Below are 17,394 nucleotides of genomic sequence, written 5' to 3'. Positions count from 1 at the left end.
AAATTTAAAATAAACGGTATAAAATTTGAAAAATTTAGTCCAGTATTAAAAAGTGTGATGGATCTTTAAGAGCTTATGAAAAGGGTTATTAAACATATGATTGTCTTGGTTCATAGTTTTTTTTTTTTAAAGTTAAAGTCAAAGCTGCTAGGAAGTATGTTAAGATCCGCCAAACTAGGGGTCTAAACTTAGAAGGGGGTCGAGTTGTTATAAAAATTTAAGATATAACAAATATAAAAATATAACACTATATTGACGGATTCTAGGTGAACAGATGAAGTCTCATTTTTCATCTCAAAGCAGACACTTTCTTCTTCCTTTATCTATGGGGGTTTTAGAGTTGTTTTTTTGACTTGGGTATACTTGTCAACTAGAATGTTGCTGTTTTCAACAACTGAGAGTGTTGCTGTTTTCAACAACTGAGAGTGAAGTAAAATTAAAATAAGGGAATCTATCGATGGTTGGTAGATGTGAAAGCAATTGACCAATCCTCCAAGAGGACAAAAGAAAGAAACTAGTGGTGGATGGCTCTTGGGGTCCATATCTCGAAACCCATTTGTCTTTTTGGGCACTCGAATTCAAGGCTCTACAATCAAAGTTTAAATTCCCTCATGCCCAACAAAACCATTGGCACCAATAGATTAGATATGAGATGGACGGACCAGATTTTAGGTCCACCCTTCACCAATTTGAGGCAAATAAAATAATACCAACAAGCAAGTTAAAGATCCAATCTACTTTTCCAAGAGATTGATTTGAGTTTTCATCTTTTCTGCAGCTTTCTTCTCTTGTCTCTGTGCCAAAACTCAACCACATCCCTGCTTCCATCTCTCCCTGTGTGAGTCCACATGCTCCTCAAGTCAAAGTCAATCACATGTCTTAGATTTTCATCTTTGTTCCCTATCTTTTCCTGCTTATATAATAGCAACCCAAGAGTGCCATGCCATCAAAAGCAAGCTGAACAGGCAGTGGTTCAGAGAGAGATGGTTGTTGCCGCCATGTCTTCTTCGGCCGGTGAGGCTGCCAACTTGGTCCTGCAAGTGCTGCGCGGCCGGTGGTTCATGATTTTTGCGTCATGCCTCATGATGTCTGCCGCCGGCGCCACTTACATGTTCGGCATCTACTCGCCGAGCATCAAGTCGGCGCTCGGCTATGACCAGCAGACTCTCAACACCCTGAGCTTCTTCAAGGACCTCGGCGCCAACGTCGGCGTCATCTCCGGCCTCATCGCCGAGGTCACTCCGCCGTGGTTCGTGCTGTTCCTCGGAGCTTCACTCAACTTCTGCGGCTACTTCATGATCTGGCTTGCCGTCACCAAACGCATTGCCCAGCCCAAGTTGTGGCAGATGTGCCTCTACATATGCATCGGTGCCAATTCCCAGACGTTCGTCAACACCGGATCTCTGGTCACCTGTGTCAGGAGCTTCCCGGAGAGCCGAGGGATCGTGCTCGGACTGCTCAAGGGCTTCACTGGTTTGAGTGGAGCCATCTTCACCCAGCTTTATTATGCCATCTATGGGCAGAATCCTGAGGGACTCATTCTGCTCATTGCTTGGCTTCCTTCTCTCATCTCATACGTCTTCCTTCCATTCGTCCGAGTTTTGAGGGTAAACATCTTAATTTCTTCAGCTATCTGCTTTTCAGTTTCAGAAAAGAATCCATGATTATCGTTTTTCTAAAAGTTCTGACGATTTCTTTCTTCTGATCGTTTGACAGGGGAGCAGAACAAGCAAGAGTTGAAAGCATTTTACTCAATCCTCTATGTCACAATCGCATTGGCAGGTTACCTCATGGTAGTCATCATCGTCCAACCGAGGGTCCACTTCACGGCCGCCGGTTACAAAACCAGTGCCGCCGTCGTCGTCACCTTGCTTCTTCTTCCCTTGGTCATCATCTTCCGTCAGGAGATTCCCAAATTGAAAAAGTCCCCAATTCCTTCTTACATACCCAGTGAGGCCAAAGAAGCAGAGAAGCAACAGGAAGCTCTGCCGGCTCCTCCTGCGTCGCCGTTGTCGCCACCTCCGGCGGCAAATGGCAGTACTCCGGCATCCACCGGGGCGGTCTCCTGCCTCAAGAAGATGTTCAAGTCTCCCGACAGAGGGGAGGACTACACCATCCTGCAGGCGCTAGTAAGCATCGACATGATGGTTCTCTTCGTCGCAACCATATGTGGCATAGGGGGCACCTTAACAGCCATCGACAATTTGGGCCAGATCGGTCAGTCGCTCGGATACCAAAAGCAGAGCATCGGCACATTCGTCTCTCTGATCAGCATTTGGAACTTCGCCGGTCGGGTTCTCGCCGGATTCGTGTCGGAAATTTTCCTGGCCAAGTACAAGTTCCCGCGTCCGCTGATGCTCAGCTGTGTCCTGCTGTTATCTTGTGCGGGACACCTGCTCATCGCCTTCGCAATCCCCGGATCCCTATACTTTGCCTCTATAATACTCGGCCTCTGTTTCGGGGCGCAATGGCCGCTGCTCTTCGCCATCATCTCTGAGCTCTTTGGGCTCAAGTACTACTCCACCTTGTTCAACTTTGCAGCAGTGGCGTCCCCAATAGGCTCCTATATTCTGAACGTGAGGGTGGCAGGCTACCTTTATGACCAAGAAGGGCTGAAGCAGAGGGGCGGTTTGCCCACCCATGGCGAGCTCACCTGCCTCGGCTCACACTGCTACCGGCTATCCTTCATCATAATTGCAGGAGCAACCTTTTTGGGCTTCTTGGTATCTCTGATTTTGGTTATGAGGACCAGGAAGTTCTACAAAGGTGACATCTATGCCAAGTTCAGGCAGGCCAACAACATGGAGATGGCCGCACAAGAAGTGCCGGCCAGCGAGGTCACCGGTGGACATGATGCCCGGAACGGCTTGCCGGACTCGCGGAAGGGGTAGATGTGTAATCTTACACCAACAAATTCTGATGAATCCGATCGGTAGAGTACAAAAATTTCTAGTCACAGCAAGAAGACAGAAGACGTTCACATGTGTAACAATATGGGAAGGAAGATTCTTGGGTAGTCCAATACAGACACCATGTAACATACACAAGATGATGAAATCATTTACATATAAAATATATGGTGAAACTGATAATTTATTGATGAGATGTGTGATTGGCATTGGGCCGGATGTCACGAGCTTTGGAGAAGGTGACTGAAAATTATTGTGTGTGGACCAACTTGATATGTATGAAATGTTGACCATATCTGTAAGGTGCATGTGGGGATGAGTTAATGCATGATAATTAATTTACATATATGATCAATTGAATGCCGATTCCATGACTTTTTAGGACCCTAAAGGACCCCAATACAATAATTGCGTTTGTTCAGGAAAAAGTCTTGTGTACTGAAAAGACAGATTGAAGAAAACGTCAGAAACCAATCTCTGGAATTAACTACCCCGAAGGATAGTTTCAATGGGCATCAACGGTGACGGAATTGTGACAGACTGCCGGGATTGGCGTTGAAAACAAGGGTGCATGTGAACTGCTTGAATATTCAGGAGACAGAAAAGTCATATCTTGACTAAGAAATAGAAATTAGAAGTGGATTCTTGAGTCTTTATACGACAAAGTTGCCATTATACTATTATTTATGGTGACTGGTAGGTAAGAAGCCTTTTGAAAAGGAAATAAATGAACCTTTGAAGGGTTTGTTTGGCAAATAAAATAATTTTATGAGTGTGATTTAAAAGTTGGGTAGGTTTATAGAACACTTTTTTCAAAGTGTTTTATAAATTTACCTCAATCTTTGGATCATAGTTATAAAACATTGGTTTATTTGTCAAATAGACGGTCAAGGTAGTAGCAACTAGACATCACCTTGGGTTTCATCTATCAATTGTTTTATGGATTGTTTATGATGAATTTGCCTTAAAAATTAAGGTAGATTCCTGAAATACTTTTTAAGGCATTCCATGAATTTGCCTCAATCATTGAACCATATTTATGAAACAGTTACATATTGTTATATTGTTATGTTTGCTAAACAAACATTCAAGTGACTACCCACTAAGCATTATCTAGGCATTATCTTGTGTTCGTCTCCTAATTGTTTTATAGATTACTTTTGAGAAAGTACCCATATCGATAACCCAAATTAAGAAACTTACGTTAAGATTAAAATTACTTTGCTTGATAGTTATTCAAATTCCCACCCATACATACAGACATATTTTTTTGTTTCTTTTTACCAAGATCTAAAAATGAACAAGTTTCATTATTGGACATATTTCCTTTTCATACTTATTAATAGTGTGCACTCATTAAAACTTTCTTTTTTTTTGTCTATAAGAAAAATTACTACTTTAATTTGCATATACTATGTGCTCATTTCCTTTTGTCCTCTCTCTCTCTCTCTCTCTCTCATCCCCCTTGATTCATGATTGACAGCAGAAGCGTTTGGGACAGTCATTGGTCACACGTTTTCATTGTCAGAGACAAATTCATGGCGTTCTTTTGATTGCTGATGCTGTCAGTCACTACAGCTACTGTATGAAACCGATACAGAATCATGTGGAAACACATTATGACTATTAAACTGAAACACAAGAGTAGAAATTGTAAAAGTTTGTTTGGCAAATGAAAGACTTTGTTATTGTTTCATAAATCTGCCTTTGAAAGTTGGAGTAAGTTTATACAACACTTTTGAAGTGTTTCATAATTTTTACCTCAATCATTGGTTCGTATTTATAAAACACGTCTCTCAATTGTTTCCTATATTGCTTATGATGAATCTGCCTTAAAAATTGAAGCAAGTTTGTGAAATACTACTTTTTAAGGCGTTCCATAAGTTTGCCTCAATTTTTGGCCGATATATATATAACAGTTAGGTACTGTTTTGTTACTGCCAAGCAACCACTACCTTGTGTTTCGCCTTCTAATTGTTTTGTGGATTGCTTATTCAAACGTACTTCTATTGATAACCCAAAATTGAGAAATGAAAATTAAAATTACTTAGGTTGGTGGTTAATAAAATTCTCTCCCATATGGTAGATATATTTTTTGTTTCTTCTACTAAGATCTAAAAATCAACAAGTTTCGTTGTAGGGCATGTTTCCTTTTCATACCTATTAATATTGTGAGCTCATTAAAATTTTCCTTTTTGTCTATAAGAAAAATTATTCCACTTTGTTACGTGCTCATCTCTTTTTGTCACACACACACACATCCCCCGTGATTCATGATTGATAAAAGGACTGATTTGGACCAGATTTGGATTTAAGAACTGACATTCAGTTGGATCAGATCAGATTCAGATCCAGGTTCAAACATACATAAATATCCAATCAGATTCACTTTTGAAACGGATTCAGTTTCAAATAAGTATCTTATATCCAATCCTCTTACATTTTGAAAATCTAGCATTCAGTTCAAAATTCGGATTCAGATTCATTTATGAATGTAAAAATCAGATTCAAATTGTGAAATCAGATTTTTATCCAGAAAAATGAATACAATAAAGAGTAATATCTGGTTCGAATCAATTCCAATCACATTCCTAATTGATCCACCACACGGGGTAGTCTACAAGACTTCTACATCACCCAATAGTGGGTCAAGGCCGGGACACTTCAAGTGCAAAGTTCTAAAAGTCAGCATTAAGTCTCCTCTAACTGCAACCATGCTCGCTTCAGCCAAAAAAACAGCATAGATTGTGAATCTTTGTCATGAATCAGAAAAGGCCTAAAATTTCTGTCAATGTAGACGTGAGACATCTATCAAACAGTAACGTACCGTGTGGGGCTCACCAGTACGAGTCATTAGCAATGTTGTTGTTATGTTTCTCTCTCTAAAAATAGCCAGAAAATTTTGAGTAAGAAACACTACGTATGAAATTTTAAATTTTTAAGGAGAACCAATATGTAAATGAAAAAATTGCTGGAAGATATCAACATAAAGAAACAAAGTTTTTTTTGGGTGATAATTGTCCACACTTAACCCATACTTGCCTCCACCGCTGAGTTAGTTGCATATATGATCTGGGCCAATGTAAATAGACAAAAAAAAAAAGTACAATAACATCAACTGAATCCAGCTATTTATCATTACTAGTTTTCATTTATTTATCAAATTCTTTACATGACTGATGTGAGTAGGAGTGAACAACTAGCCGAGCAACTTGAACTCGGCTCGTTAAAGCTCGACACGAACTTGAGTTTGAGCCAGCTTTTCTACTGAACAAGCCGAGCTCGAGTTGATCGTTCAACTCATTTATTTTATCGAGCCGAGTTTGAGTTCGCTTAACGAAGCTCGCTTAACCCAACTGGACTCGTTAGCTCGGGTAATGGATATTCTTCTTTCTTTTTCTCTCTCCTCACTCCTTCGTTCTCGTGAACCACCACCGACTCCTCCAACTGTAGGCTAAAGCATCAAATGCCAACTACAGGCTCTTGCTCTCTGCCTCTCCTATTCCTCTACTTTTCCCCTTCTCTCACTTAAGAAAAAACAGTGGGTGAATAGTAACACTATGAACATTGAACATATTTATTGTTTTCCTCATTGTTTCATCTTTTTTCTTTCTCTTCATTCTCTTCCTCTTTCATCCTTCCTTGGATGCCAACGAACTCCTTCGATCAACAGCGACATCCGGCGATCGGCAGAACTGCTGATGGCAACTAGCCTGCTCTCTCTCTCTCTCTCTCTAAATCAGAGATACAAGGTTTCTGAAAACCCACTCCCCTCAAACGAGAGAAGGTCTCAAAAACCCAATGAAATGATCTCTACTCGAGCAAGGGTTTCACTCGAATGAGGGTTTCACTTGAGTGCAGACCTCGCTCAAGCAAAACGAGCAAGGGTTTCTAAAACCCACAGACCCTTGCTCGAGCGAAATCTTTGTTTTCTCTCTGACCTTGTTCGAGTGAGATCTGTTCTCCCTCAATCCCTCGCTCAAGCAAAGTTCTGTTCTCTCTCAGACCCTTGCTCGAGCGAGCGTCTATTCTTCCTCAAACCTCACTCGAGCAAGTGTTTTGGAAACTGGAAAACTCATTCTAGGTTTTCAGGCTTTCAGCTGCAGCTGAAAATCATTCTTTTTATTCTTTTAGATTTTTGCAACGTATGATTGTTTCTCCTACGCAGAACTACTTCTGCTACTGTCAGCTTCTTCCATATTCCATACATGAAACAATGTCGCCATCCACAACAAAAGCATACAAGCAATTAATCGAGTTAAACGAGTAAGTCGAGTCAATCTCGAGCTCGAACACAATTGATCGAGTCATGCTCGAGCTACCATTTTCGAGTCAATCTCGAGCTCGAACACAATTGATCGAGTCAAGCTAGAGCCACCATTGTAAGGCTCGACTCGAGTTCGTGCCGAGCTCGAGTTGACCAAAACAATGTTGAAAATGGACACAAGTTAGAGTAAACTTGCATCATACACTGACAAATGTGCATGTCGCCATTGATTCATTTAATTAAGACCACTTACCCGCGGCAGCAGCGACAAGATGTTTGCAAAATTTTTACCGGCATGATTTACCGCCGGTAAGAGATAAATCTCCGGTCCTGCACCGAGTAAAACCTAATTTACTTGGGCCCCCATTCTCATTTGTTGAAAAGATTCAAAGAACATACAGTCAACTGTTGAATTGAAGCCCGGGCGTGTAGGCAGGGAAACCAAGGATACTAATTATTGGAAAATCATTTAACTTCATTAAACAAATTCTACCCTTGCACGAAAATATCTTATATTTAATCCATCCACTAAGCCTAGATGAGAATCGTCTTATGATTTTCTATAGGCCTGCCAGCAAAAGGAGTGACGACTGACGACAATATACACCAAAGAAAGATTCCTTTCTCCCCAACCAAAACATGTGAGTGTTCTAGTAGGTAGAAGCAAATCATTCTGAAAGGCTAAAAGCAGATCTATATTTATTTCTATTCCTGATTTAATCTCAAACTTCCTAAGAATTTCATTTAAGAAAGGTACTAACTTTTTTGCCTTGCAAAGTAAAATGATATCATCCATGGAAGCTAAAGTCGAGGAAAGATGTTCCATGTCCATAAAAATTGGCACATTGATGAAGTTCTTTGCCTTTTCATACTTGAACTTTCTAGTAAGCATATCAACTATGACTAAAAACAGAAAAGGAAAAAATGACGCCTTGTTTTAACCCCCTCGTAATTTCAAAAAGATTACTCTCGCACTCATTTATCACCAAAGCAGGGACGTAGATTGAACATGCAAATCATGGTTTTATATCAACAAATACTGCTGATTCAAAACTCATCTTTTAGGAGAATTCTTCAAGAATAGCCAGTTTATTAGACCGAGCTTAAGAAGAACGGAAGACCGGTTATGTTTCTCAATGTTGTTGATAAGCTAGTGAGCAAGATTTGATATTTGATCAGTCTTAATTGAAGAAAGGCCATAAATTGTGACGGACTAAGCAAACTAGGATATGTAGTATTCATACGATTGAACATGATTTTTCAAATTGAATTTGTAAATGTAGTTACAACGTGCAGTGGATCGTACCAACTGTCCTTTGAAAGTTAAGAATGAGAACCAAGTGGGATCTATTGATCCTTTTAACTGATCTCCATTTTCATAAAGAGAACACTTTGATGGGGTGTGTGTGTGTCTATATATATATATATATATATATATATATAGAGAGAGAGAGAGAGAGAGAGAGCCGATAAAATGGGAATGTGTATCAAAATTTGGGGACAAGAAGTCCCCTAGCTACAGTAACAAACCGCAAGACAGGAGAGAGAGAGAGAGAGAGAGAGAAAGAGAGAGAGAGAGAGAGAGAGAGAGAAAGAGAAAGAGAGAGAAAGAGAGAGAGAAAGAGATATTGGTTGATATGTGAATTACCTTGACAGTTTATAGGCTGAGAGAAAATCATAGAGAAGACTCGAACTCCACCGCTTGCAACTGGAACCTAACGCGTCCAGTGCATTAAGTTCTCAACATTCCATTTGAAATTTTGAATTAGGCCATTCAGGTTGATTCAGATCGATTTTCACACCATTTGTTTGGACAAAAAGCCAGGATTTATCCAGCTTAGGTTGTTGTCCATGACTACTTCCAGGAAATCGAAATTGAACAACAGAGACAGATTTATAGATAAAAGTATACTTCCTCGGTTGGCCGCTTCCCTTTAAGAACAGAACCCTGTGGACGGACTCTCCTGTGGAGAAAAATAAATGCAATTCCAGGGAAGAAATACAAGAATATACCAATCTGACCAAAATGATATAACTTTCACATAGATAATTGCATGATAACCACAGAACGCTCACACTAGTCAACCCCATAAGAAGGATCTTCTTCACACACACACACACACACACACACACACACACACACACACACACACACACACACAGTCATTCAAGAAGGCCATGCCCACGAAAAGATTCAACAGAATCGGCAAGGGTTTCTTCCAAAGGCCTGAAATGCCAACCCAGATTCTGCAACTTCTTTGAAGAGAGATAACGTTCGTGAGAACTGGCAGTGTACCTACAACAACCATCACAAAATACCAAATGAATGTGATACTCGGTTCAAAAGCAGCACTAGATAAACCTTTCGATGAAATATTCACTACAAACCGAAGATGGTCATAGGTAGAGTTGATTGAGAATAAAGTACCTTTAAAAGATTAAAACATAGAACAAGAAATAATTCATGTGAGATTTGGTTGTCCTTATTACTTCTAGAACAATTTTTCTTTTTAGTCTTATGAAAGACAAGCTGGGATCATGGCAGACTATTATTGTAAAACTTGAAACATCTTTTAAGTTCAAAGGGTCCATGACAGACTATTATTGTAAGCTCTCCCCTCTCCCAACTAAACTATGCATTGGCATTTAGAGGTATGAATATGAGTAAACAATAACTAGCAGTGCTTCATAATATCGGTTTATGCCAGACGACTCTGATGCAACAGTGGCAGAGATTAGTGTTTGTATTGTGAACAGAAACAGAAACCTCATCACATCAAAGACTAACAACTGTAAAACCATTGTCATCTGTCAAAGCAGGTACATTTAAAACTTAGAGGAGATTTTCTTTTGATCCTATTGATAATGTTAATCATGCCCATGATGATGGCTGAAGTGCCACAGATTGAGCATATGTGAATACTTACTCCTTAGGGTATTTGTAATTAGGATACATGCGCTTCAAAATGTCCACCAACTCGCATGTTCTAACACAATGTGCATTGCACAAGTAGCGCCCGGAAGCCTCTTGCTTTTCATAAACCAGCACCAAAGCCTCCGCCACATCTCGGACATCAACTATACCATGAACAGCATTTGCTACTGTATCCTTCTCTCCTATGATCAAATCATCCCAATGTAGACCTCAATCATTAACTCAACAGGATTCAAGATGAGCAAGTAAAATTGGGCTTTGACGTTTCAAATCAAAGTCTAGGAGAATGGGTTTAAGCATTCAGAGATACCTCTTAAAAGCTTGACCAAAAACAAGCTGCTGGCGTTCACAGAATTCTGCAGCATTGGTCCCAGATTAAAGGTTGGGCAAACAGTTACAAGTTCTAAGCCCCTCTCTTTTGCACATTCCAAGGCACGCTTTTCAGCCAATGTTTTTGAAAGGCAATACCAGTTCTTGCATAAAGAAAGAAAGAAATGAAGTTAAGCTCTTACATAAGCAGGTCTGACAGTGTTGCCTTTTCTTTGGGAACGTAAAAAAGATGAAAGAATAGCCACTAGAGGGAAATTCTGATTAGAAAATAAGTGATAAAAACAGTTCACCAATTAGAAGACGAGTAACATTCCAGGGTGATGACAATGTGACACAACAGAGATCTAAAATTCAGATACAAGTTACTGGTGTCCTCACCGTTGGTTTCAAAAGGAAACCTATATCATGACCCTACTCCTCTGGTCAGTAGTGAACACAATGAAAAACACACAATTTAAGCATCAGGAAGTTATTAAACCATTGAGAATTATTTCTTTCTTTCCTTTTGAATCATCATGATAGCATGACCTGTCAAAGGGAAAACAATCCTATATGCTTGGGAGCATTCCGCCTTCAAGGATTCCCAATTCCTAAATATATTCAAAATTTCCAAAGCTAGCTTAGTACCGGCTCCTATCCTGGGTCTAATCAGAAAAGAGTGCATAGGTTGATCAAAGATGATAGAGATTCATGTCACGATAATTGGTTTTGGTCTCTTGCCAGTTTAGCTTCTTAGAATCAAGGACATTTCTTTCCACCGTAATATCCATCAAGTATGTCGTGACAACATTTCTGAAACGTGACTGGTATGGTACAGTGGAAAACATTAGGAATCTCATAGGCAACTGAGGAATGTTCAGTCTCAGAAGAATGGCCTCGTTGTCTTGTGTTCCTTGGCTTCCTCTTTCCCTTGTCTAACTGGCCTAATTATCAGGAGAATAGAATTACAGTGTCATGGTAGAGGAAGAAGTAAGGCCGTCAAATGATACTGCTGATGTTTGTCTTGCTTCTTTCTTTCTTACAGATTCTTAATCTTCCTGATTCTTCTTTCCACTTTTACCATTTTCTTGATAACCTTCCCTCCAATTTTACAGCAAGCAAGATACCATATCTTTGAAGAGATTGATTTCATTTCAAGTGTTCAAAGGGGAAAAGGTCCCTTTTTTCCCCTTTTCTACCCCTTCAGTAAGCATTCAAATTCTACCATTATTTTTTTTTCAAGTTTACAGGCAGAAACACAACTCGGGTAAAAAAGACAGTCTCTCGAAAAGTGCATAAAACCATAGGTCCCCTTCCCCCTGCCTTCAGGGTAAGGACATGCTTTGGATTAAGGGTAGCCAGTAGCCACCCATAGGGATCAAACCTTGGGTGACGCACGCCACGCCCCCTCGAGGCATAATTAGCATTTACACAGAGCAATACCAAAATGTTTGATATTTGAGATCATACATGCAAGTAAAGATAAATAGGGTTAAGGCGACCAATCTGTTACCTCTGTTACCCTGCAGTATTCAGTGTCGGACCAACATTCCTCATCGTAGAAATTATTCTCTGGTGGATTTGGAGTCATACAAATAGCAGCAGCTGATGACACAAAGACAATTTTTTTCACCTCTGCAGCTTCTGATGCCTTGAGGACATTCAGGGTACCATCCACAGCAGGTTCAACCAACTCTTTCTGCAACATGAATATATTATCAACATAAAACACATAGTTGGAAAGCAAAATTTTCCATTGTCATTCAATGGCCTCCCCAAAGAATCACGTTTTCTGACTACTGATTTTTAGCAAATCTCATCTCCTGTAATGCCAACAAACTTGTACCTCAACAAATGCTGACAGAAAGAGGTTTTGCTATCTAAGAGTTGTATGTGCAAACATGTCCATCACAATCACTAGTCCGTAGGAGTCTACATCGTCAAGAACTTCACCTCGGGGTTAGGAACAGAGCCAGGTGGAACAGGACTAGCGACATGGAATACTCCACTACATCCAACGATTGCAGAGTACAATTCGCCATAATTTAGTAGGTCTGCTTTGAAAAGCACCAATTTCTCAGAGTTCTCCAAGTTCTTCAAATGCTCATTTTTCTTGTCACCTGCAAGGGAGCTGGCATACTTAGTAACAGAGAACACATAACGAAACAGTCTTACATAATGAAAAAAACGAAGCCTTTGTGTTTCCTAAGTGGACAGATGATGAGATAAGGGATTCAGGATGGGCCTAATGTGTTTCCTATTTCTGTTTGTACATAACAAGTAATTGTTAAGACGCTTCCGACTCGGACAGAGAACAGAAAGGTACAATCAGAGAGAGAGAAAGAGAAAAGGGTACTCACTGGGTTCCCTGACGGTACCATGGACAGTGTATCCTTTGGAGAGGAGGATCTTGACAAGCCAAGACGCTATGTACCCACCAGCACCCGTCACACACACCACCGTCTCTCCTCCTCCAATGGCGCCACCACTCATCACCGCCACCTCCTCCTCCGCCGTATTCTCCATCCTAGATTCCCCGCTCTTTCCTTCCCTCCTGCTCTCTCTCTCTCTCTCTCTCTGCCCGCTCCTCGTGTTGGGGATCGACTCAAACACTAGAAGGCTGCACATGATGACAAATAGAAGAGAAGAACGCCAATCAGTTCATCTCATAGGCTCTCCCGGGACCTGGTGCCATCTCGTCCACGTCCCACCTGAGCTCCTCTGAGTTGACTCGCGTCATCGATGAGTTACTTTTCATATTCCATTTTATTGATGAGGTTCGGTTGGACATCATATCTGAATTGGATTTATTGACATCCAAATAAGTTATCAACATCTTTAGTTTTGGATGAATTTGAATCTGATTGTGTGCCATTTCTTATATTTGAATTTGATTGTTTAATCGGATATCAAATTTTTTTCCATGTCCAACCTTTTTAATGTGGTTGAACATATTTAAATTGGATTTGTTAACATCCCTAGAAGCTCTTAGGATCTTTAGTTTGGGAAAGAAACTCTCAGTTGCTTTAGATCTTACAAAAATTTACTCAATCTTTAGACAGGGAAATTAATCATTCACATGATTAGGGTGATGCATTAAAGTTCCACTCTTCAAACACCCAATGAGTCAGTTGGAGTCTTCGATTTCTTCTTGTCTTCTCCATAAAACGTGTCAAGCGTGAGCATTGAGCACAAGGCGAACCTGCCCTCCCCTTTCTGTCCCGAAGATTGTTTCTCCGAGTTGGGCTTCAAAAAATTTATATAATGTTCAAGAATAATCGAACAAAAAAACTTAATTAACCCTTCAAAGAAAAAGTTAGGTTTCTTTTGTTTTTCATCAGGCTAATAAAAAAAGTTCTAATCTAAAAAATTCTTAAAGAATAGTTTGATTCTTGTAGATGCTGTTTTTTATGCACCATACTTAAATTAAAAAGTGTCCCACATAATCATTCAAATGTCAAAGAGTCCTAAACTCTTTAGGGCTGTTGCCTCTCATGTAACACCCTCTTTCTCCACAAAAAAACAAAAACGTTCACCTGCATAACAGAAAGTCCGTTACATATTTGATTGCAAAATATATTTATGATATATGACTATTAAACACCTTACTACCAAGATTAAAGAAAGCATGCTTGATGGGAAAGTATTGACTGTAGTGAATATTTTATTTTATGCTCCATAAGATGAGCTGACATAAAATATATGACCGTCTAAATTTGCCCTAATCTTTGGCCATGTGCAAGAATGTGACAACAACTAGAAAAGTCTAGATTAAACCGGACACCTCGATCATCCTTATTAGAGTTTCGGAGGGTAGCGTCCTTGGTAGAGTTAGTGGCGCTACCCTGGCTCCGCCCCTAGGCACCGATGCCGTCCTAGATCCAAAAGACATGAGAAACAAGGAGTTTTTGGTCCTATATAAAAAAGGGAGACCATACCTTACTAGGGGATACCTTTAATTGGCTGTTCCTCTGATTGATACGGTGCGTATGTCAAGTGATGCAGAAAAACACATTGCACAATTTTCTGTTGTTCTCCACAACTGCTAAAGAGTTAGGAGAGGGAAGGTTATTGTTGCTGAGACATGATATCAAGGAGAAGTGTCTACTTGGAGACATTCTCTAAGATTGGATTGCATAAGCCTAGAGGGGGTCTCTAAGATTGGATTTCATAAGCCTAGAGGGGGACTACAAGATGAGTCTGGCTGTAGAAAGTAAGGAGCCTTTTTAGGAGTAGAGCCAGAAATTTCTGGTTAAGCACTAGTAATATATTTAAAAATTTTAAGATGCATCAACATATGTATGACAAAAAATTTGTTTTAAAGTATCAATATAAAAATAAGTACTTTTTGTGGTTTTGTATGGTCAATTGATCACACCTGCTTCTAAAGTTTCGCATCGGGTTAGGTACTCGATGGGTACCCAATCCGAGTTAGGTTGGTGTTTGGGCCCGAAAATTGGTCGCCAAACCAACCCGATAAGTTTTTGGGCCTAGGTTGGCCCGACTTAGCTCGATTCCATCCGATAACTTAGTTGCCATAGTCATCTCGTCTATCTTCTCTCTCACCCTCTCGTCCTCTCTCTCATCATCAGTCTTCTCCTCCAAATTTATTTTGGTCTTTCCCTCGCTTCTGCACTCTCTCTTGTTCTCAGTCTTCCCATCTCTTGTTCTAAATTTAATGAATATGTACCCTGTGAATGTTGGACCTATATTTATTACATTAATAAAGATTTAGGGATCTTTAGGGTTGTTTCAATGAATTTTTGACGCATGTTATCTTTTATATGAATATTGCGTAGCTCGTGGGGAGAGAAAACTTGCATTGACGTGCATGTAGAACTTACGTTTTGAGATGAACGTACGTGCAAATCAATGGTGTGTTGACTTGAACTTTTACTCGCAGCATGTTCTAGTGTAAGAGAGAGATGTTCTGTTAAGTTTATGTGACCATTATTGAACCTAACGTCACATCAGCATTAGACTTTTAATGAAAAAACATAATTGCAATTGTGATGCCTCAACAAGGTGTTAGCAGTCAAATCTAGTGTTGCGAACCATGGTTAATAAATGGACATTGACAAATATCATGTTTGAATTAACATTGAGGGAAAACTTATGCAAATGTGTGGTAGTTGAGCGAACTGACAACTAGTAATTGCCACTAACTCTATGTGAATCATTGAATCAGAACTACACTTGTGATTTTTATCGAGTATTAACTCGGAAGCTGAACCCAAAAGTTTGAAACTAATATACTGAATGAAGAAAATTGAAATCTAGATCCGTCTGTCTCGATCTAAAAAATGTGGAAAAACATGAAGGAAAGTCATAGGTAAATCCAATCTTTCTGCACTCTTTAGGTTTGTCAACTTTAGACTTGCTAGCTCTATTGCCTATCTAAATAGATTTTAAGGTTGTAGTATGTAGAAAACTTATTGTTTGGAGTTTCTGTCGGTGGACCGCGTGCATCGAGCAAACTCTAAGCGACATGATCTATTGCTCAAAATGTTTTTTTGGTGTTTGTAGAGACGCACGTTAGATATGATGATATTCCAGCAAACTGTTGTTTGGGGCCAAAATATAGATTGTCTTTTATATTTTTCGAGTTTGGACAGTTAGGATTATTGGATCCTGTGATTGTTTTCTTGTATGAATAATGTGTGAATCAATGCTTCTTGACAAATGAATAAATGTGTGAGTTTGATTAACTGTTTTTAATTATTAAACAATGACATGCATGCTAGAATTATAATTGCCTACAACAGCTTAGCCGACGTATCAAGTCGAGTGCATTAGTGAGCATTCTAATATGATAATTACTTATGACAGCTACGAGCCAATCATAGATAAAACTATTTTTTGTGATTCGGCTAAGTTTTTGTGAGGATTGATTATTATGTGTTTTTATTTGCATTGCAATCATGAAATGATGCGTTTGAGCGAACTAAAAGGGTGGAGGTGCCAGTGGAGTATGGTTTGGCTAGTTAAGAGTATTGACTGATTATATGACCTTTTTATAAAGGTGCTTTAGGGTTTACTTACACTCACAGAATAAACAAACCTCATGTGCTAGTCAATCATAAAATCATGTGTTCCCACTTTGATAATTTAAGAAAGATTAATTGAGTTGAAATTAGTGGGATATGATAATACATTTCGGATACATCACACTCTCAACAGTGATCTCACCTGCTCACAGTGCTGGCTGTGCAAGGGCTTAGCGATCATGTTTCTTCTATATACTTGGTTTCCAATATTTGAACCTTATTAGAGGTTTTGGGGTTTCTTTATGTGTCATCATACTGTAAGGCTCAACTTTATGTTGCTGTCATTTTTCAGGTTTCGAAAGACCTAGGACAATAGAATCAGATGGCATCGTCGTGCTGGTGCATCATGCCTTTTGATATATTGATGTCTGATTTGTATTTAAACATCAATATCCTGTCTTCGTGGTCATTTTTGTGGTGGGGGTCATCTTTAACCATCTATGAACATTATGATCATTTTTGTATGGACAATCTTTTGTACATAAATGCATTATTCACCCGATTGTTATTTTGAAATATATATGGTACACTATTTTGATGTGTATTATCAACCAGTGTGACGAGAAACACGATAAACAACTTGTCGTTAAAAACAAAAAAAACGTGTTTTTAACACGTTCTTTTTTCACTTTTTATTTTATTTTTTATTTTTTTAATGTCAATTTTTTTTTTCATTTTCTATTTTTTATTTGTTACAAATCTACTTATCATGTAATGTTTATATTATTAATTTCTCACTTATTTTATTCTTTCTCTATTTTTAGTTTTTAAAGTTTTTAAAAATTTACCATATTTTTCTCATTTTATTCTTTTTTTTTTTCAAGCTCGCCATATTATAACTGAGAAAAACCTCATCATTTAAAACCCTAAAAGGTTATTTGTGATTATGGTGTTATGTCATCATACCTTGATGAATTGTGTTGAAAA

At 39.1% G+C, this 17,394-nt stretch overlaps 2 protein-coding genes across 2 annotated transcripts; one reads left to right on the top strand and one right to left on the bottom strand.

Moving 5' to 3' along the window:
* Positions 1-806: 806 nt before the first annotated feature.
* LOC116256469 (protein NUCLEAR FUSION DEFECTIVE 4-like) lies at positions 807-3,100 on the top strand. The gene is made up of 2 exons (XM_050078433.1): positions 807-1,607; positions 1,725-3,100. Exons 1-2 carry the CDS (start codon positions 849-851, stop codon positions 2,889-2,891), a joined length of 1,926 nt encoding a protein of 641 aa, XP_049934390.1. The 5' UTR covers positions 807-848; the 3' UTR covers positions 2,892-3,100.
* Positions 3,101-9,194: 6,094 nt separating this feature from the next.
* On the bottom strand, positions 9,195-13,096 carry LOC116256091 (cinnamoyl-CoA reductase 1-like). Its single transcript, XM_031632262.2, has 6 exons — positions 12,781-13,096; positions 12,374-12,540; positions 11,934-12,119; positions 10,422-10,584; positions 10,104-10,293; positions 9,195-9,472 (listed from the first exon to the last, which is right to left on the bottom strand). The coding sequence occupies exons 1-6, from the start codon at positions 13,046-13,048 to the stop codon at positions 9,340-9,342; spliced, it is 1,107 nt and encodes a 368-aa protein (XP_031488122.1). The 5' UTR covers positions 13,049-13,096; the 3' UTR covers positions 9,195-9,339.
* Between the last annotated feature and the right edge of the window lie 4,298 nt (positions 13,097-17,394).

The sequence above is a fragment of the Nymphaea colorata genome, chromosome 6 (assembly GCF_008831285.2).
Source record: "Nymphaea colorata isolate Beijing-Zhang1983 chromosome 6, ASM883128v2, whole genome shotgun sequence".
In the NCBI taxonomy this organism is placed as follows: domain Eukaryota; kingdom Viridiplantae; phylum Streptophyta; class Magnoliopsida; order Nymphaeales; family Nymphaeaceae; genus Nymphaea; species Nymphaea colorata.
The sequence above is the reverse complement of the archived record's forward strand: the minus strand, read 5'-3'. Positions and strand labels throughout refer to the sequence as shown.